This window comes from Bombina bombina, unplaced genomic scaffold (assembly GCF_027579735.1).
Source record: "Bombina bombina isolate aBomBom1 unplaced genomic scaffold, aBomBom1.pri scaffold_769, whole genome shotgun sequence".
NCBI classification, from domain to species: domain Eukaryota; kingdom Metazoa; phylum Chordata; class Amphibia; order Anura; family Bombinatoridae; genus Bombina; species Bombina bombina.
The window spans coordinates 98671-126384 of NW_026511543.1; the positions used below are offsets into that span (position 1 = coordinate 98671).

Sequence of the window (27714 nt, forward strand, 5' to 3'; positions counted from 1 at the left end):
TGGTACCGGAGTTGTACTATTTTATCTCAGGCAGCATTTAGAAGAAGAATCTGCCTGCGTTTTTCTATGATCTTAGCAGAAGTAACTAAGATCCACTGCTGTTCTCACATATTTCTGAGGAGTGAGGTAACTTCAGAGGGAGAATGGCGTGCAGGTTATCCTGCAATGAGGTATGTGCAGTTTTAAGTTTTTCTAGCGATGGAATTGCTAGAAAATGCTGCTGATACCGGATTAATGTAAGTTAAGCCTAAATACAGTGATTTAATAGCGACTAGTATCAGGCTTACTATCAGAGATATATACTCTTATGAATGTGCTATATAAAACGTTTGCTGGCATGTTTAATCGTTTTTATATATGTTTTGGTGATAAAACTTATTGGGGCCTAGTTTTTTCCACATGGCTGGCTTGATTTTTGCATAGAATCTGTTTCCTGAGGCTTTCCACTGTTGTAATATGAGTGGGAGGGGCCTATTTTAGAGCTTTTTTGCGAAGTTAAAATTACAGACAGAGACATTCAGCTTCCCTCAGCAGTCCCCTGCATGCTATAGGACATCTCTGAAGGGCTCTAAAGGCTTCAAAAGTCATGTATTGAGGAAGGTAAAGCCACAGTGGAGCTGTGGCAGTTGTTGTGACTGTTTAAAAACGTCTTTTTCGTTTTGTTAATCCGTTTTTTGCATTAAGGGGTTAATCATCCATTTGCAAGTGGGTGCAATGCTCTGCTAACTTGTTACATACACTGTAAAAATTTCGTTTGTCTAACTGCCTTTTCTCTTGTTAAGTGTATCCAGTCCACGGATCATCCATTACTTGTGGGATATTCTCCTTCCCAACAGGAAGTTGCAAGAGGATCACCCACAGCAGAGCTGCTATATAGCTCCTCCCCTAACTGTCATATCCAGTCATTCTCTTGCAAGCCTCAACCAAGATGGAGGTCGTAAGAGGAGTGTGGTGTTTTATACTTAGTTTATTCTTCAATCAAAAGTTTGTTATTTTTAAATGGTGCCGGAGTGTACTGTTAATCTCAGGCAGTATTTTGAAGAAGAATCTGCCTGCGTTTTCTATGATCTTAGCAGAAGTAACTAAGATCCATGGCTGTTCTCACATATTCTGAGGAGTGAGGTAACTTCAGAGAGGGAATGGTGTGCAGGTTTTCCTGCAATAAGGTATGTGCAGTTAATATTTTTCTAGGGATGGAATTTGCTAGAAAATGCTGCTGATACCGAACTAATGTAAGTAAAGCCTTAAATGCAGTGATAGCGACTGGTATCAGGCTTATTAACAGAGAGACATACTCTGATAAAAATGTAATATAAAACGTTTGCTGGCATGTTTAATCGTTTTTATATGTATTTGGTGATAAAACTTATTGGGGCCTAGTTTTTTTCCGCATGGCTGGCTTGAATTTTGCCTAGAAACAGTTTCCTTAGGCTTTCCACTGTTGTAATATGAGTGGGAGGGGCCTATTTTAGCGGTTTTTTGCACTGCAAAAATTACAGACACAGACATCCAGCTTCTTCCTGCATGATCCAGGACATCTCTGGAGGGTTCAAAAGGCTTCAAAGTCGTTTTTGAGGGAGGTAAAAAGCCACAGTAGAGCTGTGGCAGTTGTTGTGACTGTTTGAAAAAACGTTTTTGTCTTTTATTATTCAGTTTTGGGTATTAAGGGGTTAATCATCCATTTGCAAGTGGGTGCAATGCTCTGCTAACTTGTTACATACACTGTAAAAATTTCGTTAGTGTAACTGCCTTTTTTCACTGTTATTTCAAATTTTGACAAAATTTGTGTTTCTTAAAGGTGCAGTAACGTTTTTTTTTATATTGCTTGTAAACTTGTTTAAAGTGTTTTCCAAGCTTGCTAGTCTCATTGCTAGTCTGTTTAAACATGTCTGACACAGAGGAAACTACTTGTTCATTATGTTTGAAAGCCATGGTCGAGCCCCATAGGAGAATGTGTAATAAATGTATTGATTTCACCTTAAACAGTAAAGATCAGTCTTTAACTATAAAAGAAATATCACCAGAAGATTCTGACGAGGGGGAAGTTATGCCGACTAACTCTCCCCACGTGTCAGACCCTTCGCCTCCCGCTCAGGGGATGCACGCTAATATGGCGCCAATTACATCAGGGACGCCCATAGCGATTACCTTGCAGGACATGGCTGCAATCATGAATAATACCCTGTCAGAGGTATTATCCAGGTTGCCTGAATTAAGAGGCAAGCGCAATTGCTCTGGTGTTAGGAGAAATACAGAGCGCGCAGATGCTGTAAGGGCCATGTTTGATACTGCGTCACAATATGCAGATCATGAGGACGGAGAGCTTCAGTCTGTGGGTGACATCTCTGATTCGGGGAAACCTGATTCAGAGATTTCTAATTTTAAATTTAAGCTTGAGAACCTCCGTGTGTTGCTTGGGTAGGTATTAGCTGCTCTGAATGACTGTAACACAGTTGCAGTACCAGAGAAATTGTGTAGGCTGGATAAATACTATGCGGTACCGGTGTGTACTGATGTTTTTCCTATACCTAAAAGGCTTACAGAAATTATTAGCAAGGAATGGGATAGACCGGGTGTGCCTTTTTCCCCACCTCCTATATTTAGAAATTTTTTTCCAATAGACGCCACTACACGGGACTTATGGCAGACGGTCCCTAAGGTGGAGGGAGCAGTTTCTACTTTAGCAAAGCGTACTACTATCCCGGTTGAGGACAGTTGTGCTTTTTCAGATCCAATGGATAAAAAATTGGAGGGTTACCTTAAGAAAATGTTTATTCAACAAGGTTTTATTTTACAGCCCCTTGCATGCATTGCGCCTGTCACGGCCGCGGCGGCATTCTGGTTTGAGGCCCTGGAAGAGGCCATCCATACAGCTCCATTGACTGAAATTATTGACAAGCTTAGAACACTTAAGCTAGCTAACTCATTTGTTTCTGATGCCATTGTTCATTTGACTAAACTAACGGCTAAGAATTCCGGATTCGCCATCCAAGCGCGTAGGTCGCTATGGCTTAAATCCTGGTCAGCTGACGTGACTTCGAAGTCTAAATTACTCAACATTCCTTTCAAGGGGCTGACCTTATTCGGGCCTGGTTTAAAAGAAATTATTGCTGACATTTTTGGAGGTAAGGGTCACACCCTTCCTCAGGACAGGGCCAAAGCAAAGGCCAAACAGTCTAATTTTCGTGCCTTTCGAAATTTCAAGGCAGGTACAGCAACTTCCTCCGCTTCAAAACAAGAGGGAACTTTTGCTCAATCTAAGCAGGCCTGGAAACCTAACCAGTCCTGGAACAAAGGCAAGCAGGCCAGAAAGCCTGCTGCTGCCTCTAAGACAGCATGAAGGAACGGCCCCCTATCCGGCGACGGATCTAGTAGGGGGCAGACTTTCTCTCTTCGCCCAGGCGTGGGCAAGAGATGTTCAGGATCCCTGGGCGTTGGAGATCATATCTCAGGGATATCTTCTGGACTTCAAAGCTTCCCCTCCACAAGGGATATTTCATCTTTCAAGGCTATCTGCAAATCAGATAAAGAAAGAGGCATTCCTACGCTGTGTGCAAGACCTCCTAGTTATGGGAGTGATCCATCCAGTTCCGCGGACGGAACAAGGACAGTGTTTTTATTCAAATCTGTTTGTGGTTCCCAAAAAAGAGGGAACCTTCAGACCAATTTTGGATTTAAAGATCTTAAACAAATTCCTCAGAGTTCCATCTTTCAAAATGGAAACTATTCGGACCATCCTACCCATGATCCAAGAAGGTCAGTACATGACCACAGTGGACTTAAAGGATGCCTACCTTCACATACCGATTCACAAAGATCATCATCGGTTTCTAAGGTTTGCCTTTCTAGACAGGCATTACCAATTTGTAGCTCTTCCCTTCGGGTTGGCTACAGCCCCGTGAATCTTTACAAAGGTTCTGGGCTCACTTCTGGCGGTTCTAAGACCGCGAGGCATAGAGGTGGCTCCGTAGCTAGACGACATCTTGATACAGGCATCAAGCTTTCAAGTTGCCAAGTTTCATACAGAGATAGTTCTGGCATTTCTGAGGTCGCACGGGTGGAAAGTGAACGAGGAAAAGAGTTCTCTATCCCCACTCACAAGAGTCTCCTTCTTGGGGACTCTTATAGATTCTGTAGAAATGAAAATTTACCTGACGGAGTCCAGGTTATCAAAACTTCTAAATGCTTGCCAGTAGCTCAGTGTATGGAGGTAATCGGCTTAATGGTAGCGGCAATGGACATAGTGCCATTTGCGCGCCTTCATCTCAGACCGCTGCAATTATGCATGCTGAGTCAGTGGAATGGGGATTACACAGATTTGTCCCCTCTGCTAAATCTGGATCAAGAGACCAGAGATTCTCTTCTCTGGTGGTTGTCTCGGGTACACCTGTCCAAGGGTATGACCTTTCGCAGGCCAGATTGGACAATTGTAACAACAGATGCCAGCCTTCTAGGTTGGGGTGCAGTCTGGAATTCCCTGAAGGCACAGGGATCGTGGACTCAGGAGGAGAAACTCCTTCCAATAAATATTCTGGAGTTAAGAGCGATATTCAATGCTCTTCTGGCTTGGCCTCAGTTAGCAACACTGAGGTTCATCAGATTTCAGTCGGACAACATCACGACTGTGGCTTACATCAACCATCAAGGGAGTACCAGGAGTTCCCTAGCGATGTTAGAAGTCTCAAAAATAATTCGCTGGGCAGAGTACCACTCTTGCCACCTGTCAGCAATCCATATCCCAGGCGTGGAGAACTGGGAGGCGGATTTTCTAAATCGTCAGACTTTCCATCCGGGGGAGTAGGAACTCCATCCGGACGCGTTTGCTCAGTTGATTCATCGTTGGTGCAAACCAGAGTTGGATCTCATGGTGTCTCACCAGAACACCAAGCTTCCTTGTTACGGATCCAGGTCCAGGGACCCAGAAGCGACGCTGATAGATGCTCTAGCAGCGCCTTGGTTCTTCAACCTGGCTTATGTGTTTCCACCGTTTCCTCATCGGTGATTCTGATAGCACCTGCGTGGCCACGCAGGACTTGGTATGCAGACCTAGTGGACATGTCATCCTTTCCACCATGGACTCTGCCTCTAAGACAGGACCTTCTGATACAAGGTCCTTTCAATCATCCAAATCTAATTTCTCTGAGACTGACTGCATGGAGATTGAACGCTTGATTCTATCAAAGCGTGGCTTCTCCGAGTCAGTCATTGATACTTTAATACAGGCACGAAAGCCTGTTACCAGGAAAATCTACCACAAGATATGGAGTAAATATCTTTATTGGTGTGAATCCAAGAATTACTCATGGAGTAAGGTTAGGATTCCTAGAATATTGTCTTTTCTCCAAGAGGGCTTGGACAAAGGATTATCAGCTAGTTCCTTAAAGGGACAGATTTCTGCTCTGTCTATTCTTTTGCACAAGCGTCTGGCAGAGGTTCCAGACGTCCAGGCATTTTGCCAGGCTTTGGTTAGAATTAAGCCTGTGTTTAAACCTGTTGCTCCCCCGTGGAGCTTAAACTTGGTTCTTAAGGTTCTTCAAGGAGTTCCGTTTGAACCCCTTCATTCCATTGATATTAAACTTTTATCTTGGAAAGTTCTGTTTTTGATGGCTATTTCCTCGGCTCGGAGAGTCTCTGAGCTATCTGCCTTATAATGTGATTCTCCTTATCTGATTTTTCATGCAGATAAGGTAGTTCTGCGTACCAAACCTGGGTTTTTACCTAAGGTGGTTTCTAACAAGAATATCAATCAAGAGATTGTTGTTCCATCGTTGTGCCCTAATCCTTCTTCAAAGAAGGAACGTCTTTTACATAATCTGGACGTAGTCCGTGCCTGGAAGTTTTACTTACAAGCTACTAAGGATTTTCGTCAAACATCTTCCCTGTTTGTCGTTTACTCTGGACAGAGGAGAGGTCAAAAAGCTTCGGCAACCTCTCTTTCCTTTTGGCTTCGGAGCGTAATACACCTAGCCTATGAGACTGCTGGACAGCAGCCCCCTGAAAGGATTACAGCTCATTCTACTAGAGCTGTGGCTTCCACCTGGGCCTTCAAAAATGAGGCCTCTGTTGAACAGATTTGCAAGGCTGCGACTTGGTCTTCGCTTCACACTTTTTCAAAATTTTACAAATTTGATACTTTTGCTTCTTCGGTGGCTGTGTTTGGGAGAAAGGTTCTTCAGGCAGTGGTTCCTTCCGCTTAAGTTCCTGCCTTGTCCCTCCCATCATCCGTGTACTTTAGCTTTGGTATTGGTATCCCATAAGTAATGGATGATCCGTGGACTGGATACACTTAACAAGAGAAAACATAATTTATGCTTACCTGATAAATTTATTTCTCTTGTAGTGTATCCAGTCCACGGCCCGCCCTGTCCTTTTAAGGCAGGTCTAAATTTGAATTAAACTACAGTCACCACTGCACCCTATGGTTTCTCCTTTCTCTGTTTGTTTTCAGTCGAATGACTGGATATGACAGTTAGGGGAGGAGCTATATAGCAGCTCTGCTGTGGGTGATCCTCTTGCAACTTCCTGTTGGGAAGGAGAATATCCCACAAGTAATGGATGATCCGTGGACTGGATACACTACAAGAGAAATACATTTATCAGGTAAGCATAAATTATGTTTTTTCACTGTTTTTCAAATTTTGACAAAATTTGTTTCTCTTAAAGGCACAGTAACGTTTTTTATATTGCTTGTTAACTTGATTTAAAGTGTTTTCCAAGCTTGCTAGTCTCATTGCTAGTCTGTACAAACATGTCTGACATAGAGGAAACTCCTTGTTCATTATGTTTAAAAGCCATGGTGGAACCCCATATGAGAATGTGTACTAAATGTATTGATTTCACTTTAAACAATAAAGATCAGCTTTTATCTTTAAAAGATTTATCACCAGAGGATTCTGACGAGGGGGAAGTTATGCCGACTAACTCTCCCCACGTGTCAGATCCTTTGACTCCTGCTCAAGGGACTCACGCTAAAATGGCGCCAAGTACATCAAGGACGCCCATAGCGATTACTTTACAGGACATGGCGGCGGTCATGGATAATACACTGTCAGCGGTATTAGCCAGACTGCCTGAATTCAGAGGAAAGCGAGATAGCTCTGGCATTAGGCGTAATACAGAGCATGCAGACGCTTTAAGGCCCATGTCTGATACTGCGTCACAATATGCAGAAGCTGAGGAAGGAGAGCTTCAGTCTGTGGGTGACATCTCAGACTCAGGGAAACCTGATTCGGATATTTCTGCTTTTAAATTTAAGCTTGAGAACCTCCGTGTATTGCTTAGAGAGGTTTTAGCTGCTCTGAATGACTGTGACACAATTGCAGTGCCAGAGAAATTGTGTAGACTGGATAAATACTATGCAGTGCCGGTGTGTACTGATGTTTTTCCAATACCTAAAAGGTTTACAGAAATTATTTCTAAGGAGTGGGATAGACCCGGTGTGCCGTTTCCCCCCCCCCCCCTCCTATTTTTAGAAAAATGTTTCCAATAGACGCCACCACACGGGACTTATGGCAGACGGTCCCTAAGGTGGAGGGAGCAGTTTCTACTTTAGCAAAGCGTACTACTATCCCTGTCGAGGACAGTTGTGCTTTTTCAGATCCAATGGATAAAAAATTAGAGGGTTACCTTAAGAAAATGTTTATTCAACAAGGTTTTATCCTGCAGCCCCTTGCATGCATTGCTCCTGTCACTGCTGCTGCAGCGTTCTGGTTTGAGTCTCTGGAAGAGACTTTACAGACAACTACTCCATTGACTGAAATACTTGACAAACTTAGAGCACTTAAGCTAGCTAACTCTTTTGTTTCTGATGCCATTGTTCATTTGACTAAACTAACGGCTAAGAATTCTGGATTCGCCATCCAGGCGCGTAGGGCGCTATGGCTTAAATCTTGGTCAGCTGATGTGACTTCAAAGTCTAAATTACTTAACATTCCCTTCAAGGGGCAGACCCTATTCGGGCATGGTTTGAAGGAAATTATTGCTGACATTACTGGAGGTAAGGGTCATTCCCTTCCTCAGGACAGGGCCAAATCAAGGGCCAAACAGTCTAATTTTCGTGCCTTTCAAAACTTCAAGGCAGGTGCAGCATCAACTTCCTCTGCTACAAAACAAGAGGGAACTTTTGCTCAGTCCAAGCCGGCCTGGAAACCTAACCAGTCCTGGAACAAAGGCAAGCAGGCCAAAAAGCCTGCTGCTGCCTCTAAGACAGCATGAAGGAACGGCCCCCTATCCGGTAACGGATCTAGTAGGGGGCAGACTTTCTCTCTTCGCCCAGGCATGGGCAAGAGATGTTCAGGATCCCTGGGCGTTGGAGATTATATCTCAGGGATATCTTCTGGACTTCAAAGCTTCCCCCCCACAAGGGAGATTTCACCTTTCAGGATTATCTGTAAACCAGATAAAGAAAGAGGCATTCTTACGCTGTGTGCAAGACCTCCTAGTTATGGGAGTGATCCATCCAGTACCACAGAAGGAACAGGGACAGGGATTTTATTCAAATCTGTTTGTGGTTCCCAAAAAAGAGGGAACCTTCAGACCAATTTTGGATCTAAAGATCTTAAACAAATTCCTCAGAGTTCCATCTTTCAAAATGGAAACTATTCAGACCATCCTACCTATGATCCAGGAGGGTCAGTACATGACCACAGTGGATTTAAAGGATGCTTACCTTCACATTCCGATACACAAAGATCAACAAGAGAAAACACAATTCATGCTTACCTGATAACTTTATTTCTCTTGTGGTGTATCCAGTCCACGGCCCGCCCTGTCCTTTTAAGGCAGGTCTAAATTTTAATTTAAACTACAGTCACCACTGCACCCTATGGTTTCTCCTTTCTCGGCTTGTTTCGGTCGAATGACTGGATATGGCAGTTAGGGGAGGAGCTATATAGCAGCTCTGCTGTGGGTGTCCTCTTGCAACTTCCTGTTGGGAAGGAGAATATCCCACAAGTAATGGATGATCCGTGGACTGGATACACCATAAGAGAAATAAATTTATCAGGTAAGCATAAATTGTGTTTTTTACATACATCACTGTGATTTTTTCAGTCTTGTCAGTTTTGTATTAACTAAGTAACATATGATGCCTCCCATTGAAATGTTGATTTAGGATAATTTTGCTCAATCTTTGAAATATACTGTACTTAGGCAATAGGCGCTTGTACCTATGGTATAAAAGATGGACTACCTATGATGACAGTATACTGTTTGAACTTCTGAACATTTGTGCTGCCCTTGACAAAGTTCAGCCGAGATCCGAACGAAACGCGTAGGGATATTGTTTGGGGACTATTTTCTATCATCAGCTGTTTGACTGTGCGGTCGGAGAAAGGATCCATCTGAGGGGGACGCTCCGATTTCAGCTCCATACTGACGTCAGACGCCGAATCAAGTTTGCCGGCTTGTTTTCCATCACAGACGTTTCAGCTTGTTGCAGAGCAGGACTCAGACCGCTGCAGGTTTACACTGGATGACTTTTGTTTGTTCTTAAGACGATCATTGCTGCTTACCTGAGTGTAAGTTTTTATGTTTATTTATTTAATTTGCTACAATAAATTACTCAAGCTTGTTTCTCTTTTGCACTTCTTTATACTCCCCTGTTTTAATCTTCAGTGTCCTGATGGCTTGGCCCCTTCTGGGTTCGTCCCAGTTTATCAGATTCCTATCGGACAATATAACTTTGGTAGCCTACTTCAACCATCAGGGAGGAACGAGGAGTTCCTTAGCGATGAGAGGTTTCTCAGATCCTGGAATGGGCGAACTGTATGCTGTCAGAGATCCACATTCCGGGTGTGGACAACTGGGAAGCAGACTTCCTCAGCAGGCAATCTTTTCACCCAGGGGAATGGTCTCTCCACCCTAAGGTATTTGCAGAGATATGCTCTAGATGGGGGATGCCGGAGATAGACCTCATGGCCTCCCATCTAAATACCAAACTACCCAGGTACGGGTCGAGATCAAGGGATCCTCAAGCAGAACTAATAGATGCTCCAGCGGTTCCGTGGAGGTTCAGAATGATATATCTATTTCCTCTATTACCTCTTCTCCCCGTGTGGTGACTCGGATCAAACATCGGTGATTCTAATTGCTCCATCCTGGCCGTGAAGGACTTGGTTCGTGGATCTGGTGGGGATGTCCTCATCTCATCCATGGAGGTTACCCTGTCGCAGGGACCTTCTACTAAAGGGTCCCTTCCTACATCAAAATTAGATTCTCTGAGACTGACTGCGTGGAGATTGAACGCTTAGTCTTAGCCAAGAGAGGTTTCTCTGAGAGTGTTATTGTGTATATATTTGGTAATATATATGGCCCTGGGACAGAATCCTTTACACTATTGCTTTACTGTTTTGCGCACGTCTGCTTTTTTGGCGTGCTTAGTTTGAATTTTGCGCATCATCCATTAGGTTTACGTGCGTTGCGGTTGTGCACATCACGTTAATACTTGTCAGGTTAGTGCACGTCCCTTTTTAGTCTTTCTATAGTTCTTTCGCGCGTTGGCCGGTTTACGCGCGTTGGGGGTAGCACACGCTCATCCTAAGCTATGCGCTTGTCGGTAGGTAATGTCTACTGCTTTGTTTGCAGTCCGGCTTATTGCACGTTGTACCTGTGAGTTTATTTAAAAAGCTACTTAGGGGGTTAGTGATTTCCATTCCGCAAAAGCTTTTTAAGGGGATTATATTGTTTATTGCAGTGCTTTGCCATATGCTATAATGAAGCAGTCTAACTTTGTCTCTAAATCTATCCAAGAAACTGAGTCCCCTGAACACCTTTCTACCATTATTAGGTGTGCTTATTATAAAAAATCTGAAGTGCCTTCTCCAGCTCATTTATGTAGCAAATGTAGAATTGTTAATGCAATCAGACCAACCTAATGCTTTTTCCTTAGGTACTAACGCACTTTCTGTTTGTTCATTACCGGAGAATTCTGACATAGTTTCACCTACTGTGATTTTTTTTTTTATCATTGCTGTAGTTTCTGAGGTGCTGGCTGCTCTCTCACCTGCAAGCAAGAGTAAAATGTCTATTTTACCTTCTACAAGTTGAATGCGCCCTGCAACCAGGGATATTGTTATGTGTCCAGATGTTGAAGGCAGATTAAGTCTCTTTAGGGTGGCTGGTTTAAGTCTGTTCCAGATCTCTGGGTTCTGAATATAGTTTCTCAGAAATATTAAATAGGTTTCAGAACAAGGCCTCCCAGAGAGAGGTTTTTTTCTGTCCAATGTTCCAAGGAATCCTGTAAAAGCTCAAGCTTTTTTTCAAGTCTGTCTCAGATCTGGAATCTATGGGAATGATTTTTTCAGTTCCTTTGCAGAAACAGGGGATAAGATTTTATTCAAATCTCTTCATTGTTCCAAAGAAGGAAGGTACTTTCAGACCAGTCTCATCTCCGTTTCCAGACAGACAATGTCACAGCAGTAGCTTATGTCAACCATCAGGTGTCTCAAATTCTCTCATGGGCAGAAACCAATTCTTGTCTAGTCTTAGCGATTCATATTCCAGGGGTGAACAGCTGGGAGGCAGACTTTCTCAGTCGTCAATCTCTACATCAGGATGTGCCCAGAGATAGATCTGATGCCTCTTGTTTGAACAGCAAACTTCCTAGGTACTTTGCGAGGTTCGCGGATCCTCAGGCAGAGTAAGTGGATGCTCTATTAGCTCCTTGTTTTTTTAAGCTTGCTTATATGTTTCCTCCTCTCGTACTTCTTTCCCGAGAAATTTCCAAGAAAAGCCTAGAGAAGTTATCCGCAATCCTGATTGCCGCAGCATGGCCTCGAAGGATTTGGTATGCAGATCTGGTTCAACTGCCCTCCTTGGCCTCTGCGGTCAGACCTTCTGACTCTAGGGGGGCGATATATCACGGCCGTATACTCCTGTTTCCGTGGAGTTAAGAAGCAGCGGTCTTAAGACTGCTGCTCCTTAACTTGTCCGCCTCCTCTGAGGCTGCGGACATCAATTTTTCCGATTTCATACGATCGGGTTGATTGACATCCCCTGCGAATCTACAGGGGGCCGCATTTCACAAGCAGTTCATCAGAACTGCTTGTGCAATGATGAATGCCATCAGCATATGCTGTCGGCATTTATCGATGTCTGGAGAACATGTTGCGCTACAGCGGATCATGTCTGCCAGACACTTGATAAATCGGCTCCTATGTCTGTTTTTCCATCAGGATCTCAAGTCTCTAAACTTGATGGCATGGAAATTGAATATTTAGTCCTTAGACAAAGGGGTTTGTCTGATTCTGTGATCGAAACCTTGATTTGTAAGCCTGTAGCTAGTAGAATCTAGCATAAGGTCTGGAAGGCCTTTATTTCTTGGTTCATGTTTTTCTCTGGCATTCTTTCCGAATTCCTAGGATTTTGCAGTTCTTGCAGGATGGTCTGGATAAGGGCCTATCTGCCAATTATCTGAAGGGGCAAAGTTCTTCTTTTTCAGTTGTGTTCCCTAGAAAGATTGCTAATCTTCCTGATAGCTTTTTCAGGCTCTTGTCCGTATTAAACCTTTAATCAAGCCAATTTCTCCTCTATGGTATCTTAACTTGGTGTTAAGGGTTTTACAAGACCTTCCTTTTGAACCTATGCTTAAGATATTAAACTACTTTCTAGGAAAGTGTTATTTCTTTTGGATTTTTCTTCTGATAGAAGAGTTTGTTATCTGCTCTTTCTTGTGATTCTCCTAATCTGATTTTTCATCAGGATAAGGCTGTTTTATGGACTTCATTTGATTTTTTTTTATTATTTTTTTGCATAAGGTTGTTTCTTCAGAAAACATTAGCAGATAGATGATTGTTCCTTCTTTGTGTCTTAATCCTAAGTATGCTTCAGAGAGATCTTTGTTTTCTTTGGATGTTGTTATTGCATTGATGCTACTAAGGACTTTAGATAAACTTCTAGTTTATTCATTCTTATTTCTAGTCCTATGAAGGGTCAGAAAGCTTCTGCTGTTCCTTTGGCCTCTTGGTTGAAACTTTTAATTCACAAGGATTACAGATTACTGCTTATTCTACTAGGTCAGTTGCCACTTCTTGGACTTTAAAGAATGAAGCTTCAGTTTGATCAGATTTGCAAGGCAGCTACTTGGTCTTCTTTGCATAAGTTTACAAAATTCTACCATTTTTATGTTTTTTTTTCTTCTGAAGCAGCCTTTGTATGAACGAAAACATAATCTATGCTTATCTGATAAATTTATTATTTTCATGGTGGTGAGAGTCCATGAGATCCTAACCTTCTGTTTTTTGGGTTTAGTTTTTTCTTCAGCACATTTTTTCCCCTGATCCTTTTATGGCTATTATTGCTTTTTCTTACCTCACTTTGTTTGGCTATATGTTAGACTGAGCTGTGTGTGAGGTGGGAGGGGTTTTATAGGGCTCTTGGGGTTTGGGAATCTTTGCCTCCTCCTAGTGCTATAGAAGAGTAATTTCCAGGAGTAATGGATTGTGGACCACCATGAAAGAAATTAATTTATAAGGTAAGCTAAATTATGTTTTTGTTGTTTGAAATCACCACCTGTGCTAAAAACATAACTACTTTAGCAGAAATCAAGTATTGGGAAGATAAAAATACCTTAATGTAAAGAGAGAAATACAAGGCTATGAGGTTTGTCACTGCATGTTTGGGCCATGTGTATGGGCATTTTCTTGAGAATAATAGATCGAGGCATCAAAACAGCTATTTCATATACAAAAATAAACTTAAATGGGCATTTCTTTTTCTCTCTCTTCCCCCCCCCCCCCATACATTTTAGATTATGCAGCTACTATAACAAGTAATTGGGAGCACATTATGGAGAAACTATTTTTACAGTGCAATGTCTTTTTTTAAATTCTATCACATCAAGTGACTATATCCACACAGACATTTACAAAAGGAGCAATTGTTCATGAGAATGAAGTGTTGTCATCCTGTGTATGGTTACATTTCTGTTCTGCTTTTAAAACATTTGCAGCCTGTGACTATTAGGTTTTCCAAAACTCTTCATTTTGAGTGGTAACCCTTAAAATGAGACTAATCTGATTTTGGCCTAATCCCTTAAAGGGACACTAAACCCAATTTTTTTATCTCATGATTTAGATAGAGCATGCAATTTTAAGCAACTTACTAATTTACTCCTATTATCAATTATTTTTCTTCGTTCTCTTGCTATCTTTAGTTAAAAAGCAGGAATTTGATGCATAGGAGCCGGACCATTTTTGGTTGAGAACCTGGGTTTTGCTTGCTTATTGGTTGGTAAATGTAAGCCTCCAATAAGCAAGCACTATCCATGGTGCTGAACCTAAAATGGGCTGGCTGGTAAGATTTACATTACTTTTAAAATAAAGATAGCAAGAGAACGAAGACAAATTGATAATAGGAGTAAATTAGAAAGTTGATTAAAATGTCATGCTCTATCTGAATCATGAAAGAAAGAAAGAAGTTGGGTTCAGTGTCCCTTTAAGTGTCATGTTTACAAAACATATCGCTGAAAGGCTTCATTCAGAAAGCAGCAGTATAAGGTATAGGGGTTACCTGTGAATAAACACTGCACTTCTGTTCTGCAAGAACACTAGGTCCTATCTGTGCTTCAGAGTTAAACCGGTCTCTCTGCCAAGATCTCCTTGGAACAGCCTCTGTGAGGCCTTTGTGTTTGCAATAATTTGTGGAATGTAATGTAGAGGGATTCTGCTAGCTGGGATTAGCTGCTGTTGGAAGACTTTTTTATTTTATGTTTTGTTGTGAAACTGTTGTTAGATATTTCTTTTTTAGACCTTTCTGTATGCAATGAAAGTTCATTTTCATTATTTCTGAACTAAAAAAAAAGCACAACACTTTTATTTTTGATCTTTGTTTTATAATTGTTGCTGCTTGTATACACTATTCATTACTTGTTGTACTAGCATGCATTCACCAATGAGCCAATCAGATTTACCTTTGCTGATTTACAGGAGCAACACTTCCTAAACAAGCAGAAGGAGGATTTGTCTTTTGCCATGAGAACAATCATTTTGGAGAATAAGAAGGAGATATATGAAAAGGAGCGCGAGTTTCTTACCAGAAAACAGCAGCTTATAAGAGGTAGTGTTAATATGAAGAAATGGCCAAGTCTTTTATATATTTGATACTCCTACCAATACCTGAAACACCAGCATATACATTTTGTAGAGAAATAACCAATAGTCTCTTAATTCCCATTGCCTTTATAAAAAATACCTTACTGCCTGCAGGAGTCATTAAATAATTATATATGACTTAGTATATACTTATGTTAAAGGGACACTAAACAAATGCTTATATATCATGATGTATTCAGATCAACAATTACCTTGAGAATAACATTTAGATGTATTTTTTTAAAATCATGTCAGTTCTTAAAATATTAAAGGGACATTTCAGCCAAAATTTGAATCCACATGGATGCATTTGAGTTTTGAATAGAAGCATTTTTGTAATATACATGTATTAGCAGACATGCTTCTAATAAAATCTATAGCTGTTTCAAAAGTGTATTTAAGTATGCACCGTGCACTAGCGATTTAAACACAGCACTTGGTCAGAGAGTCTAAGATGCTTGTACCATCTGGTAATGACTCAATTTGTTAATTGCTGACATAATACAATCTCGACTGGCTCTCTGAGCAGCTGCAGTATTTAAAATGCTGGTGCACTAAGAATATCTAGCTATGCTGCACATGCAGAGAAAAATGTTAGCACTAAAACAGTGATAATTTTTACTAGAAACATTTTGCCAATGCATGATTTTTTTATTGCAAATATGTTTCTATTAAAAAATGTAATTCATCTATGTGCCTTTATTTCTTTTTTAAGACACGATGAGTCCACGGATGATCTTAATTACTAATGGGATATTCACCTCCTGGTCAGCAGGAGGAGGCAAAGAGCACCACAGCAGAGCTGTTAAATAGCTCCTCCCTTCCCTCCCACTCCAGTCATTCTCTTTGCCTACGTTAGTGATAGGAAGAGGTAAAGTGAGGTGTTTAGTATAGATTCTTCAATCAAGAGTTTATTATTTTTTGAAGCAGTGCAAGATGTATTGCTTTGTACTAGGGTGTAGCTGGTGTCCATATCAGTCTCTTCAGTAATGGGAACTTGTGGAACATAATTCTCACTGCGCCTCCCATATTTCTTGCTACCGTATATATCCTTCAGTCTGACGTAATCATTGACTCAGCATTTTATTATCCTCAGGTCGATGTGAGGGAGAGGACCTCTCAAGCCTGAGAGCTGCCTTGCTGCCAGGCAGAAGCTAAGGTAAGTGCTACTTTAAATTTCTGGGGCACAAGGAGACTCAGAATATCATTTAGCACACAGTGAACATAAGGGGCTCTGTAGGAAAATTGCTCTTTATGTTGGGACATTCTTTCCTGAGGAGAAAGTATTTGGGCAGTGTTATGTAGCAGACACTGGGGCTGGAGTTAAGCTGCTAAACAAATGGGTTCCAGAATGGCTCTGGTGGTTTCACTTTCTATTCAATGCATTGCAATAGAACGGCATAGTTTACACCCACGATGGGCGGTCCTTCCTGTTTTTGCGCGCCACTTGCATAGCGCTTCTGTTACTGAGAGGAATCAGTGCGACATCAAGGAAGGGATTTATCGGTCTGTCCTAGAGCCGCATGGTGATAGTATTCATGCGTTGCTAGTACAGAGACGGTATTTCCGTTTTGGCACAGAGTATCGTTGTTGCTTTAGAATATCAAAGCAATACGGATCATCTGAGGAAATCTAGTTGATCGTCAGTCAGATAGAAGCACTTCAGCAGAGTGCTGAGGTTGATTTGATTGTATAATAAACGATTATAGTAAATAAAAGGGAAATCGTTTCTTAATCTGACAATCTGCAGTAAAAAAAGATAACCGTTTTTATTTAAAGAGACAGTAACGATTTTTATAATTCTTATTTGCCAATACTTTTGGAGATTTTTCTTTACTTTTTGACAAATTGTGAACAAGTATGGACCAAGGGGGCGTGCAAGATGTCACCTGCGCTTTGGGTTTTGACGCCAACGTGGAACCACCAATCCCTTTCTGTCCTTCATGTATTGAAAGGACTGTGTGTTATAGGGACAAGATTTTTTTTAGAGCCAGTTTCCTCTAAGTCAGATGTTGTCCAAGAGTCTTCTGATGAGGGTCAATATATGCCGCAGCTTTCTCCCCAAGCGTCCCAAGATTTACCGCCCCCACAAGCAGTGTCCTGCGCTTGAGCTATAGTCCCTTCTGGGATTTCGTTACAAGACATAGCCTCTCTCATGTCTTCTACTATTTCTGATGCTTTGTTTGCTTTTCCAATGTTGCAGGGCAAACACAAGAGGAAAGCCAATCCTGCAGTAAGCGAGGTTTCTGATGCAATTGTGGCAATTTCGGAGGTATCCTCCCAACGACCTGAAGAGGAGGGTACCACAGTAGCTTCTAAAGGAGAAATCTCACCTTCGCCTTTTACTCAGGGAGGTTTTAATTACCTTGGATGATAGCGACTCCACAGTGGTGGCTGTCCCTCCGAAGTCTAGTAAACTGGACAGATATTTTGAGGTTCCTTCCTTCACGGATGTATTTCCAGTTCCTAAAAGAGCCACTGAAATCATTGCTAAGGAATGGGAGAGACCGGGCATTCCTTTCTCTCCCTCTCCTATATTTAAGAAGATGTTTCCAATAGCCGATTCTGTTAAAGAGGCTTGGCAAACTGTTCCTAAGGTAGAAGGAGCCGTTACCACCTTAGTTAAGAGAACTACTTTTCCCATAGAGGATAGTTGTGCTTTCAATGATCCTATGGATAAGAAGTTAGAGGGGTTACTCAAGATTTATGTACACCAGGGTCTGCAGTGGCAACCGGCTGTGTGCATTGCCACTGTCACTAGTGCGGCGGCATATTGGTTTGATGCACTGTCTGAGGCCCTCAGGACAGAAACTTCTGTGGATGAGATCCAAAATAGGATAAAAGCTCTTAAACTAGCTAATGCCTTTATTTCGGACGCTTCCCTTCAAGTTATCAAATTGGGAGCTAAGATCTCGAATTTCTCTATTCTAGCTCGCAGAGCCTTATGGTTAAAACCTTGGTCTGCAGATGTGTCATCTAAGTCTAAACTTCTAGCTATTCCTTACAAGGGGAAGACCTTGTTTGGACCTGATCTGAAGGAGATTATCTCTATCACGGGAGGTAAGGGTCATCTTCTCCCTCAAGATAAGAGAAATAAATAAAAAGGATGACAGAGTAATTTTCGTTCCTTTCAAAATTTCAAAGGAAATTCTTCCTCTTCCTCCTCTAAGCAGGAACAATCTAAGCCTACATGGAGACCCAGTCAGTCTTGGAATAAAGGAAACAATCCAAGAAGCCTGTTAGTGATTCCAAGACTGCATGAAGGGCATGCCCCCGATCCGGGACCGGATCTGGTAGGGGGCAGACTTTCCTTCTTCGTTCAAGCCTGGGTTCGGGATGTTCAGGATCACTGGGCAATAGAAATAGTGTCTCAGGTATACAAACTGGAGTTCAAAGTTTTTCCTCCCAGAGGCAGATTTCTTCTTTCAAGATTATCTGCAGACCAGACAAAGAAAGAGGCGTTCTTACGCTGCGTAGGAGACCTCTCCTCCCTCAGAGTGATTGTTCCCGTTCCAATTCAGGAACAGGGTCTGGGGTTTTATTCAAATCTGTTAGTTGTTCCCAAAAAAGAGGGAACCTTCAGGCCAATTTTAGACCTCAAAAGTCTAAACAAATTTCTCAGAGTACCGTCCTTCAAGATGGAAACAATTCGTTCCATTCTTCCATTGATCCAAGAGGGTCAATTTATGACAACAGTGAATTTAAAGGACGCATATCTACATGTTCCCATTCACAGGGATCATCACAAGTTCTTAAGGTTTGCCTTTCTGGACAAACACTTCCAGTTTGTGGCTCTTCCTTTCGGTCTTGCCACAGCTCCCAGAATCTTCACAAAGGTTCTGGGATCTCTGTTGCCGGTACTTCGATCACGCGGCATTGCAGTGGCGCCTTATCTGGACGACATTCTAGTCCAGGCACCATCCTTTCTGCTAGCAAGATCCCACATGGACTTGGTGTTGTCCTTCCTACGATCTCACGGGTGGAAGATAAATTTAGAAAAGAGTTCTTTAGTTCCAAATACAAGGGTAACTTTCTTAGGAACCATAATAGACTCCCTGTCTATGAAGATTTTTCTGACATAAGTCAGGAAATGAAAGATTATCGATACTTGTCTAGTCCTTCTGTCCACTCCTCGACAATCAGTGGCTCAGTGCATGGAGTTAATCGGGCTGATGGTGGCAACAATGGACATCATCCCGTTTGCTCGCTTCCTTCTCAGACCTCTACAGTTGAACATGCTGAGGCAATGGAACGGAGATTATGCGGACTTGTCTCCTCTATTACTTCTGGAGCTGGAGACGAGGGATTCTCTACAATGGTGGTTGTCTCTGGATCATCTCTCCCAGGGAACCTGCTTTTGCAGACCATCTTGGGTGATTGTGAAACTTCTAGGATGGGGAGCAGTCTGGGGCTAAAGGGAACATGGACTCGGTCGGAGTCTGTTCTACCCATAAACATTCTGGAACTGAGAGCGATCTACAATGCTCTTCTGGCCTGGCCCCAGTTAGCCTCGGTACAGTTTAACAGGTTCCAGTCGGACAACATAACGTCAGTGGCTTACATCAATCATCAGAGAGGAACGAGGAGTTCCTTGGCGATGACAGAGGTATCCAAAATAATTCAGTGGACGGAGGCCCATTCTTGCTGCCTGGCGGCAATCCACATCCCAGGGGTGGACAACTGGGAGGCGGATTTCCTGAGCAGGCAGACCTTTCATCCGGGGGAGTGGGAACTCCATCCGGAAGTGTTCTCCAGCCTGATTCTCAAGTGGGGTCAGTGGAATTAGATCTCATGGCATCGCGACAGAATGCCAAGCTCCAGAGATATGGGTCGAGATCCAGGGACCCCCAGGCGGAACTGATAGATGCTCTGGCAGCCCCTTGGACCTTCAATCTAGCATACCTGTTTCCTCGGTTTGCTCTTCTTCCTCGAGTAATTGCTCGAATCAAACAGGAAAGGGCCTCTGTGATCCTCATAGAACCAGTATGGCCTTGCAGGATTTGGTATGCAGATCTGGTGGAGATGACATCTCTACCACCTTGGAGACTTCTGTTGAGGAAAGACCTTCTGATCCAGGGGCCCTTCCTTGACCCAAATCTACTTTCTCTGAAGCTGACTGCTTGGAGATTGAACGCTTAATTTTATCCAAGCAGGGATTTTCTGACTCTGTCATAGAGACCATGATTCAGGCTCATAAGCCTGTTACTAGAAGGATTTACCATAAAATTTGGCGTAAATATCTCTATTGGTATGAATTCAAGGGCTACTCATGGAGTAGAGTTAGGATTCCTAGAATTTTGTCCTTTCTCCAAAAGAGTTTGGAGAAAGGTTTATCAACAAGTTCCCTAAAGGGGCAAATCTCTGCCTGATCTATTTTGTTACACAAACGTCTGGCGGATGTTCCAGATATACAATCATTCTGTCAGGCCTTGGTCAGGCATGTGTTCAAACCAGTTACTCCTCCCTGGAGTCTTAATTTAGTTCTCAAAGTTCTTCAAGGGGCTCTGTTTGAGCCTATGCATTCTTTAGATATTAAGTTATCTTGGAAAGTTTTATTTCTTGTTGCTATTTCTTCTGCTCGGAGAGTGTCAGAGCTCTTGGCATTACAGTATGAGTCTCCTTATCTTATTTTCCATTCAGATAAGGTAGTTTTACGTACTAAATTAGGATTTCTTCCTAAGGTTGTTTCTGATTGGAACATTAATCAGGAGATTGTTGTTACTTCCTTGTGTCCTAATCCTTCTCAGAAGGAAAGACTTCTGCACAATTTGGACGTGGTCTGTGCTTTAAAGTTTTACCTGCAGGCGACTAAGGACTTTGGTCAGTCTTCTTCTTTGTGGTTTTCTCAGGAAAACGCAAGGGACAGAAAGCTACGGCTACTTCTCTTTCTTTTTGGCTGAAGAGAATAATACGTTTTGCATATGAGACTGCTGGACAGCAGCCTGCTGAGAGAGTTACGGCGCATTCCACGAGGGCTGTTGCTTCCTCATGGGCGTTCAAAAATGAAACTAATGTGGAAAAGATTTGCAAGGCTGCAACTTGGTCCTCTCTTCACACTTTTTCAAAGTTCTACAAATTTGACACTTTTTCCTCGGGTGAGGCCGCTTTTGGTAGAAAGGTTCTTCAAGCAGTGGTGCCTTCCGTTTAGGTTCCCTGTCTTGTCCCTCTCGTATCATCTGTGTACTCTAGCTTTGGTATAAGATGATCCGTGGACTCATTGTGTCTTAAAAAAGAAAAGAAAATTTATGCTTATCTGATAAATGTATTTCTTTTTTGACACAATGAGTCCACGGCCTGCCTGTTCTTTTAGAGAGGTTGGGGGTTATTGTAAACTTTAGACACCTCTGCACCTCGGCTTTTTCTTTCTCTTCCTAACTTTGGTCGAATGACTGGAGTGGGAGGGAAAGGAGGAGCTATTTAACAGCTCTGCTGTGGTGCTCTTTGCCTCCTCCTGCTGACCAGGAGGTGAATATCCCATTAGTAATTAAGATGATCCGTGGACTCATCATGTAAAAAAATAAATACATTTATCAGGTAAGCATAAATTTTCTTATCTTGCCATAAATGTCTCTTTAAGCAAATAGGTGTAAAGTTCTAGTTACCTTAAAGTAATGAGTGTCATCATCCCTCATGATCAACAAAGTTTAATCACTCTTTGGTGTCTCTCCCACTCACACACTCATGCTGTAAAATACATATAACCACACTGAGAAAACCTCACATTAACCAAATATAGATCCCCACCATTGACGCAGGTTTCTGTGATGCTCATACCCACTCCCTCTCCTCCCTTGAAATATATGGAATCCTATGTTTATAGCTGCCACTGCTTATTCATTTTGGTTTGCTTGAAAACTGAAGTTACTAGGGCTTTATGGACAAGTTATGCATTACTACTAGATGTGGCACATAAAAATGCCCTTAGTATAACCTATAAATAATACTTTTTGTGAGATATAGTTCAGTGATTATTATCCTCAGTGTTGTTGGTGAATACCGACAGAGGACTAGACCCCATGCAGTGTGATAAAATGGAGGTAGCCCTTTTATGTAGCTCCTGCTTCCGGATGCAGCTTGAAAACTCTGTAGTGAATGATTCAACAGATAGGTGAATTTTATGCTCTACGCAGTTCAGTGCAGATCTAGTAGAGCAGACAGAGGATCTGTACCTGAGTTTATCAGTGTACTGAAGTATATGAAGAAGAAAATGTAAAGATAATTTTGAGTGTAAGACGGAAAGATGATGGCAAATAAATATTTCCTTCTTAATACAGGGAGAGTCCACAGCTGCATTCCTTACTTGTGGGAAATACTGAACCTGGCCACCAGGAGGAGGCAAAGACACCCCAGCCAAAGGCTTAAATACCTCCCCCACTTCCCTTATCCCCCAGTCATTCTTTGCCTTTCATCACAGGAGGTTGGCAGAGAAGTGTCAGAAGATTTCGGAGTAGTTCCTTATGGAGGGTAGTACCCTTCGAGATGGGACTGGAGTTTTAAGTAGTCTTGTCGGCCTCTTAGTGAGAGCATTGATTAAAGTTAGAGTCTGAAGATGCAGGGAGAGTCTTTCTGCGAAACAATCCAGACTCATATTAACAGCTCCTAAGCAATCAGCGTTGATGTGTTTCGCTGCCTGCTTTTCTTCACGAAAGTCCATGTCAGAAGCGCTGCTACAATCTGTCAAACTTGAAGGACCGTGTTTCTGTTCCACAGCATAGATTCCGGTAAGATCGTTTCAATTTTTACACATATTGCAAACGCTAGAAGACAGGGTCACAGTGTGGCTCCTTTTATCTATATGGAATCAAGGGCTAATATCTCCTGAGGGGGATTATGAACAGTTGGGTATAATCATATATGCTTTATTTGATTTTATGCTGCTTTATGTGTAAGATGTTTATTGGCTTATAGGCTGAGATGGAACATACAGGTTTCACTTTCACTTTGAAGGTTGCGCAGCTTAAAAGCTTGGCGTGCTTTTTCTCATAGCAGGGACGGTCCTGCATTGCGCACCATGTGACCGGAATGGTCGAGGCTTCCATTGACCGAGTTACTACCGGAGAGGAGTTTTATCTCTGTTCTGTCTGGGTCATAGGAGGTGGTGAGTGCCCCAGCCATTGGGGGTATAAAGGTGCAATTTTTTTATTTACAATAAGGTTAATTTTTTCTGTAGTCCTCCGCATATCGTACTTTAGCTATGGAGGATTCTAAATCATTAGAGGGTTTTCCCTCTATACCAAATAATAATGCCTGTTTATATTGTGAGGGAGCTCTGGAATATCCGCCCTCTCAATTATGTTCCATAAGGTTGACATGTTTGATACCACTGAGCAGCCCACCTCTGAGGAGTCCTCCTCTAGTGAGGTGCACACCCTACATGCATCTTTTTATACACATGCAGCTTCCATTGCACTGCTAATCCTCCATTTGAGGGGCCTTTTTTCACCAGACGTTACTGCACAGTTTCATACGGCAGTGTCTGCGGCCATTAGTGCTTTTCCTTGCACTGCTAAGCGCAAGCGAAAGGTTAAATCTTGCACTCCTGCCCAAGGGGCATCATGTAATTTGTCGGATATATCTGATCGGTTATCCGAGGATGAGGTTCTCTCTGAAACTTTAGAGTATGAACTTTCATGGTAGGAGTTTGCTGCCTATAATCCTCCGCCTGTGGAGGATCCAGTTTTTAGATTTAGGACAGGATGTTTACGCTTTTTACTAAAGGAGGTTTTGACTACATAAGAGGTTTCAAAGGCTGAGCTGCTAGACAAACCTTTGGGTCCTCTATCATGGTAGGTTTTCTTTTTTTCATCCCTACTTGGCTTGCACTATTTTTACACTTGCCACACGTAATACTAGCCCGTGTGAGGATAGTTCGTCATTCATAGAGCCGCCGGATATAAGGATGGAAACTCTGTTAAAGAAGGTGTTTCAACCTAGGGTATATTTTCTTTTACTGGCGGCGCTTGTCGCCGTAGTTGCTGGAGCGGCTACCTTTTGGTGCGTCTCCTCGAAATTGATTGAGGTGGAGGGTTCCCTCAACATTTTTCAGGAAAGAATTACGGCCTTCTGGGTTACTAATTCTTTTATCTGTGCTGTTATTACACATCTTAATTAGCCTAAGGCTAAGACTTCAGATTTTCTGTTCAGGCTGACAGATATAACTTCTAAGTCTAGTCTCCTTCCCTCTCCTTTAAGGGAAAGAGTTTGACTATCTCCACGGTTTCAGGGGTCAAGGGTGCCTTCATACCATAAGATAAGGAGAACAAATCTAATGGACATAGTTCGTATTTTCATTCCTTTAGTTCTGATAAAAGCCCAGCGTCAGGCCTCCGCTAAGCCAGAGCAACCCAAGAGTTCTTGGAAGCCGGCTCAGTCTTGGAATAAATCCAAGCAGAGCAAGAAGCCCGCTGAGACTAAGTCTGCATTAAGGGGCAGCCCCCGGTCCTATTTTGGATTGTGTTCAGGGGCTTTCAGAGGCTTGGTTCAGGGACGTGCAGGATCCTTTGATCCTGTAGGTCATAGCTTAGGGTTACAAGATAGGTTCAAATCTCACCCACCCAGGGGCAGATTCATCCTCACAACCTGTCTTCAAGACTAGGAAAGAGGGAAGCCTTTCTGGGGTGCGTAAGGGATCTGTCCTCATTTGGAGTCATTGTCCCAGTACCTATCGCAAAGAGAGGTTTGGGATACTATTCAAACTTATCCGTGGCCCCAAAGAAGGAGGGAACTTTCCGTCCAGTTCTGGACCTAAAGTGCGTAAACAGATCTCTAAATGTCCCCTCGTCGAGATGGGGACAAAAAGGTCCATCCTTCCTTTAATTCAGGAAGGGCAGTTTATGACCACAATAGATCTGAAGTAGGCATTCCTTCACCTTCCAATCCACAGGAAACACTTCCAGTTCCTCAGGTTTGCGTTCCTGGACCAGCACTTCCAGTTTATTGCACTTCTGTTTGGTCCAGCTACTGCTCCAAGAATTTTTACGAAGGTTCTAGGGGCTCTTCTAGCAGTCGCCAGAACCCGGGGTGTAGCAGTAGCTCCCTACTTGGACGATATTCTGGTACAAGCATCATTGTTTAGTCTGGCGGAAGACCATTCGGAATCTCTCCTCTGTTTTTTTCCTCTGTTTTTTTCGATCCCACGGAGGGAAGATAAATAGAGAAAAGAGTTCTTATTCCAAGCACCAGGGTGGAATTCCTTGCACTTGCAATGTGACCCTTATCAGCATGAAACACCAGCTAAGAAGGCTGTTCTACGAACTAAGTTAGGATTTCTTCCTAAGATTGTGTCAAATTGCATCATCAATCAAGAAATTGTGGTTCCTTCCTTATGTCCTAAACCACCTTCATCGAAGGAACGTTTACTGCATAATCTCGATGTGGTTCGTGCCTTAAATCTTCAGGCTACAAAGGAATTTAGACAAACTTCTTCTCTGTTTTTTATCTATTCTGGGAAGCGTAGGGGTCAGAGGGCCTCTTCGACTTCCTTATCTTTTTGGTTGAGGAGTATCATCCACTTAGCATATGAGTCTGCAGGTTTTAAGCCTCCTCAAAGGATTACAGCTCATTCTACAAGAACAGTGGCTTCCTCTTGGGCCTTCAAAAATGAGGCCTCTATGGTTCAGATTTGTAAGGCGGCTACCTGGTTCTCCTTACATACTTTTTCCAAATTTTACAAGTTTGATGTTTTTTTCTTCTGCCGAAGCAGCCTTCGGGAGAAAGGCTGTGGTGCCCTCAGATTAGGGGCCCCCTCTCTTTTTTTACCCTCCCGTTAGCATTCAGTGTCCTCTGGAGCTTGGGTATAATTTCCCACAAGTAAGTAATGCAGCTGTGGACCCTCCCTGTATTAAGAAGGAAAGCATAAATTATTCTTACCAGATAATTTCCTTCTGTACAAGGTGAGTCCACAGCTCCCGCCCGTGTTCTCCAATAGTCGGCCCTAAATTTAAATGTATTCTTCTGGCATCTTTTTCACCCTGATATTTCTCCTACTGTTCCTTGTTCCCTCGGCAGAATGACTGGAGGATGAGGGAAGTGGGGGAGATATTTAAGCCTTTGGCTGTGATGTCTTTGCCTCCTCCTGGTGGCCAGGTTCAGTATTTCCCACAAGGAATGCAGCTGTGGACTCTCCCTGTACAGAAGGAAAGGAAATAATCTGGTAAACATAATTTATGTTCTTAAGCTGAAAACAGATACAACAAATGTAACTTAATAATTTGTTCTTTTGGTTAGTTTACATCCAGAGCAGCTATTAGTGCCGTTCCTACAGCAGGTTTAGTTTTATCTGATACATAATCCAGCAATAAAATACTAGATTGTTTAGCGATTAAAAGGGACGGTAAAAAAGTCAAAATTAAAGTCTCATGATTCAGACACTGATGATTCACTGAGCTTAAGGGAGCTGAATGGGGGTACATCTTCAACTCCCTTTAACTCTAGAACCCCTATTAGACCCACAGTTTGAAACGTAATTGTATGCAGTGTGAAACGCACTTTACACTTATATATAAACAGGACATAAAAAAGGCCTAGCTACGCTTCTTATAAAGCATGTAATCACCTTTTTGAAATAAATCCCCTATATGTTTTAATAGAATCACTGTGGTAATAGTGATCACCTAGCATGAATACATTTGTATTTATTTCAGTAGAGGTTCATGGTAACCCTTGCATGCTCATCATTATATAACTATACCCAAAGGCCCTAATTTATATGAGGATAACCCCTTCTTCTTTTTACTATAAAGTTTAGAAAAAACACGCGCAGCTTTTTACAGCCTTGTTTATTAAAATGTAAATCGAAATATACATTTTTCCACGCAATTTTTTATCACATGCCATGATATATAAGCAATATATATTGTGTTGGCCTATAGTGGGGTTTAAATGTGAGCAGTATTTAAAAAAAAAAAAAAAAAAAAAACCTCCATAACAACTTCATTATTAAAACATGCACACTATTTGAATAATCTTTATATGCCCACTTCACAGAATATGCGTATGTATTTTATGATTGGCTGATGGATATTGCATGATACAGGGCACACACAAAATTAGAAGTAACTTTGAAATTTGGCAGAACAAAAGTCTTACTCATTTGAAATTCAAGTGTTATTGCATTGCCTTTTTATTATGCATTTGTTAAATATGCAATTCTACTGTATTTAATGGTCATTTCAATAACTGGCAAATATTTTCTAAAGGAGGGAATGGCTTTATTGTGTATGTAATAAGACAATATGCTCCAGTATACTCCTGGACAATTCTGGTAAAGACTTAAGTTGACTAAAGAAGTTATTGCGCAGTCCTAGGGCACTATTTCATAGATAGAACATTCTAAATGAAAAATACCTCTCATTTGACTTGATGATTTGTCTCCCTTCGAGATCCTTCTTTTCCAATGTGTCTAAAGCAGAGGTCTCAAACTCAAATAGCCCGGGAGCCACTGGACTGGAGTTTTCTTCTCCCATAGGGGCCGCTTGCAAAATGTAAAACTTCAAAAACAAAATGGAACTATATACAGTACTTTCATTCAGTAAATGGCTTCCCTGCTTTTGCAACCTGCTCCTTCACCACATAGCTGGCCTCAGCTGCTGCATTATATTCCTTTTATCGCTTGAAGAGGTTTTGC

General features: G+C 42.1%; 1 protein-coding gene across 1 annotated transcript in view; it reads left to right on the forward strand.

Annotated features, from left to right (window-relative positions):
• LOC128643792 (serine/threonine-protein kinase 10-like) overlaps nt 1-27714 on the forward strand; it is a gene marked incomplete at its 5' end in the record, with an annotated part of 161281 nt that overhangs the window by 85858 nt on the left and 47709 nt on the right. Inside the window, one exon of the mRNA XM_053696605.1 lies at nt 14925-15054. Coding sequence (XP_053552580.1) covers nt 14925-15054 — 130 coding nt within the window. The remainder of the gene's footprint in view (nt 1-14924; nt 15055-27714) is intronic.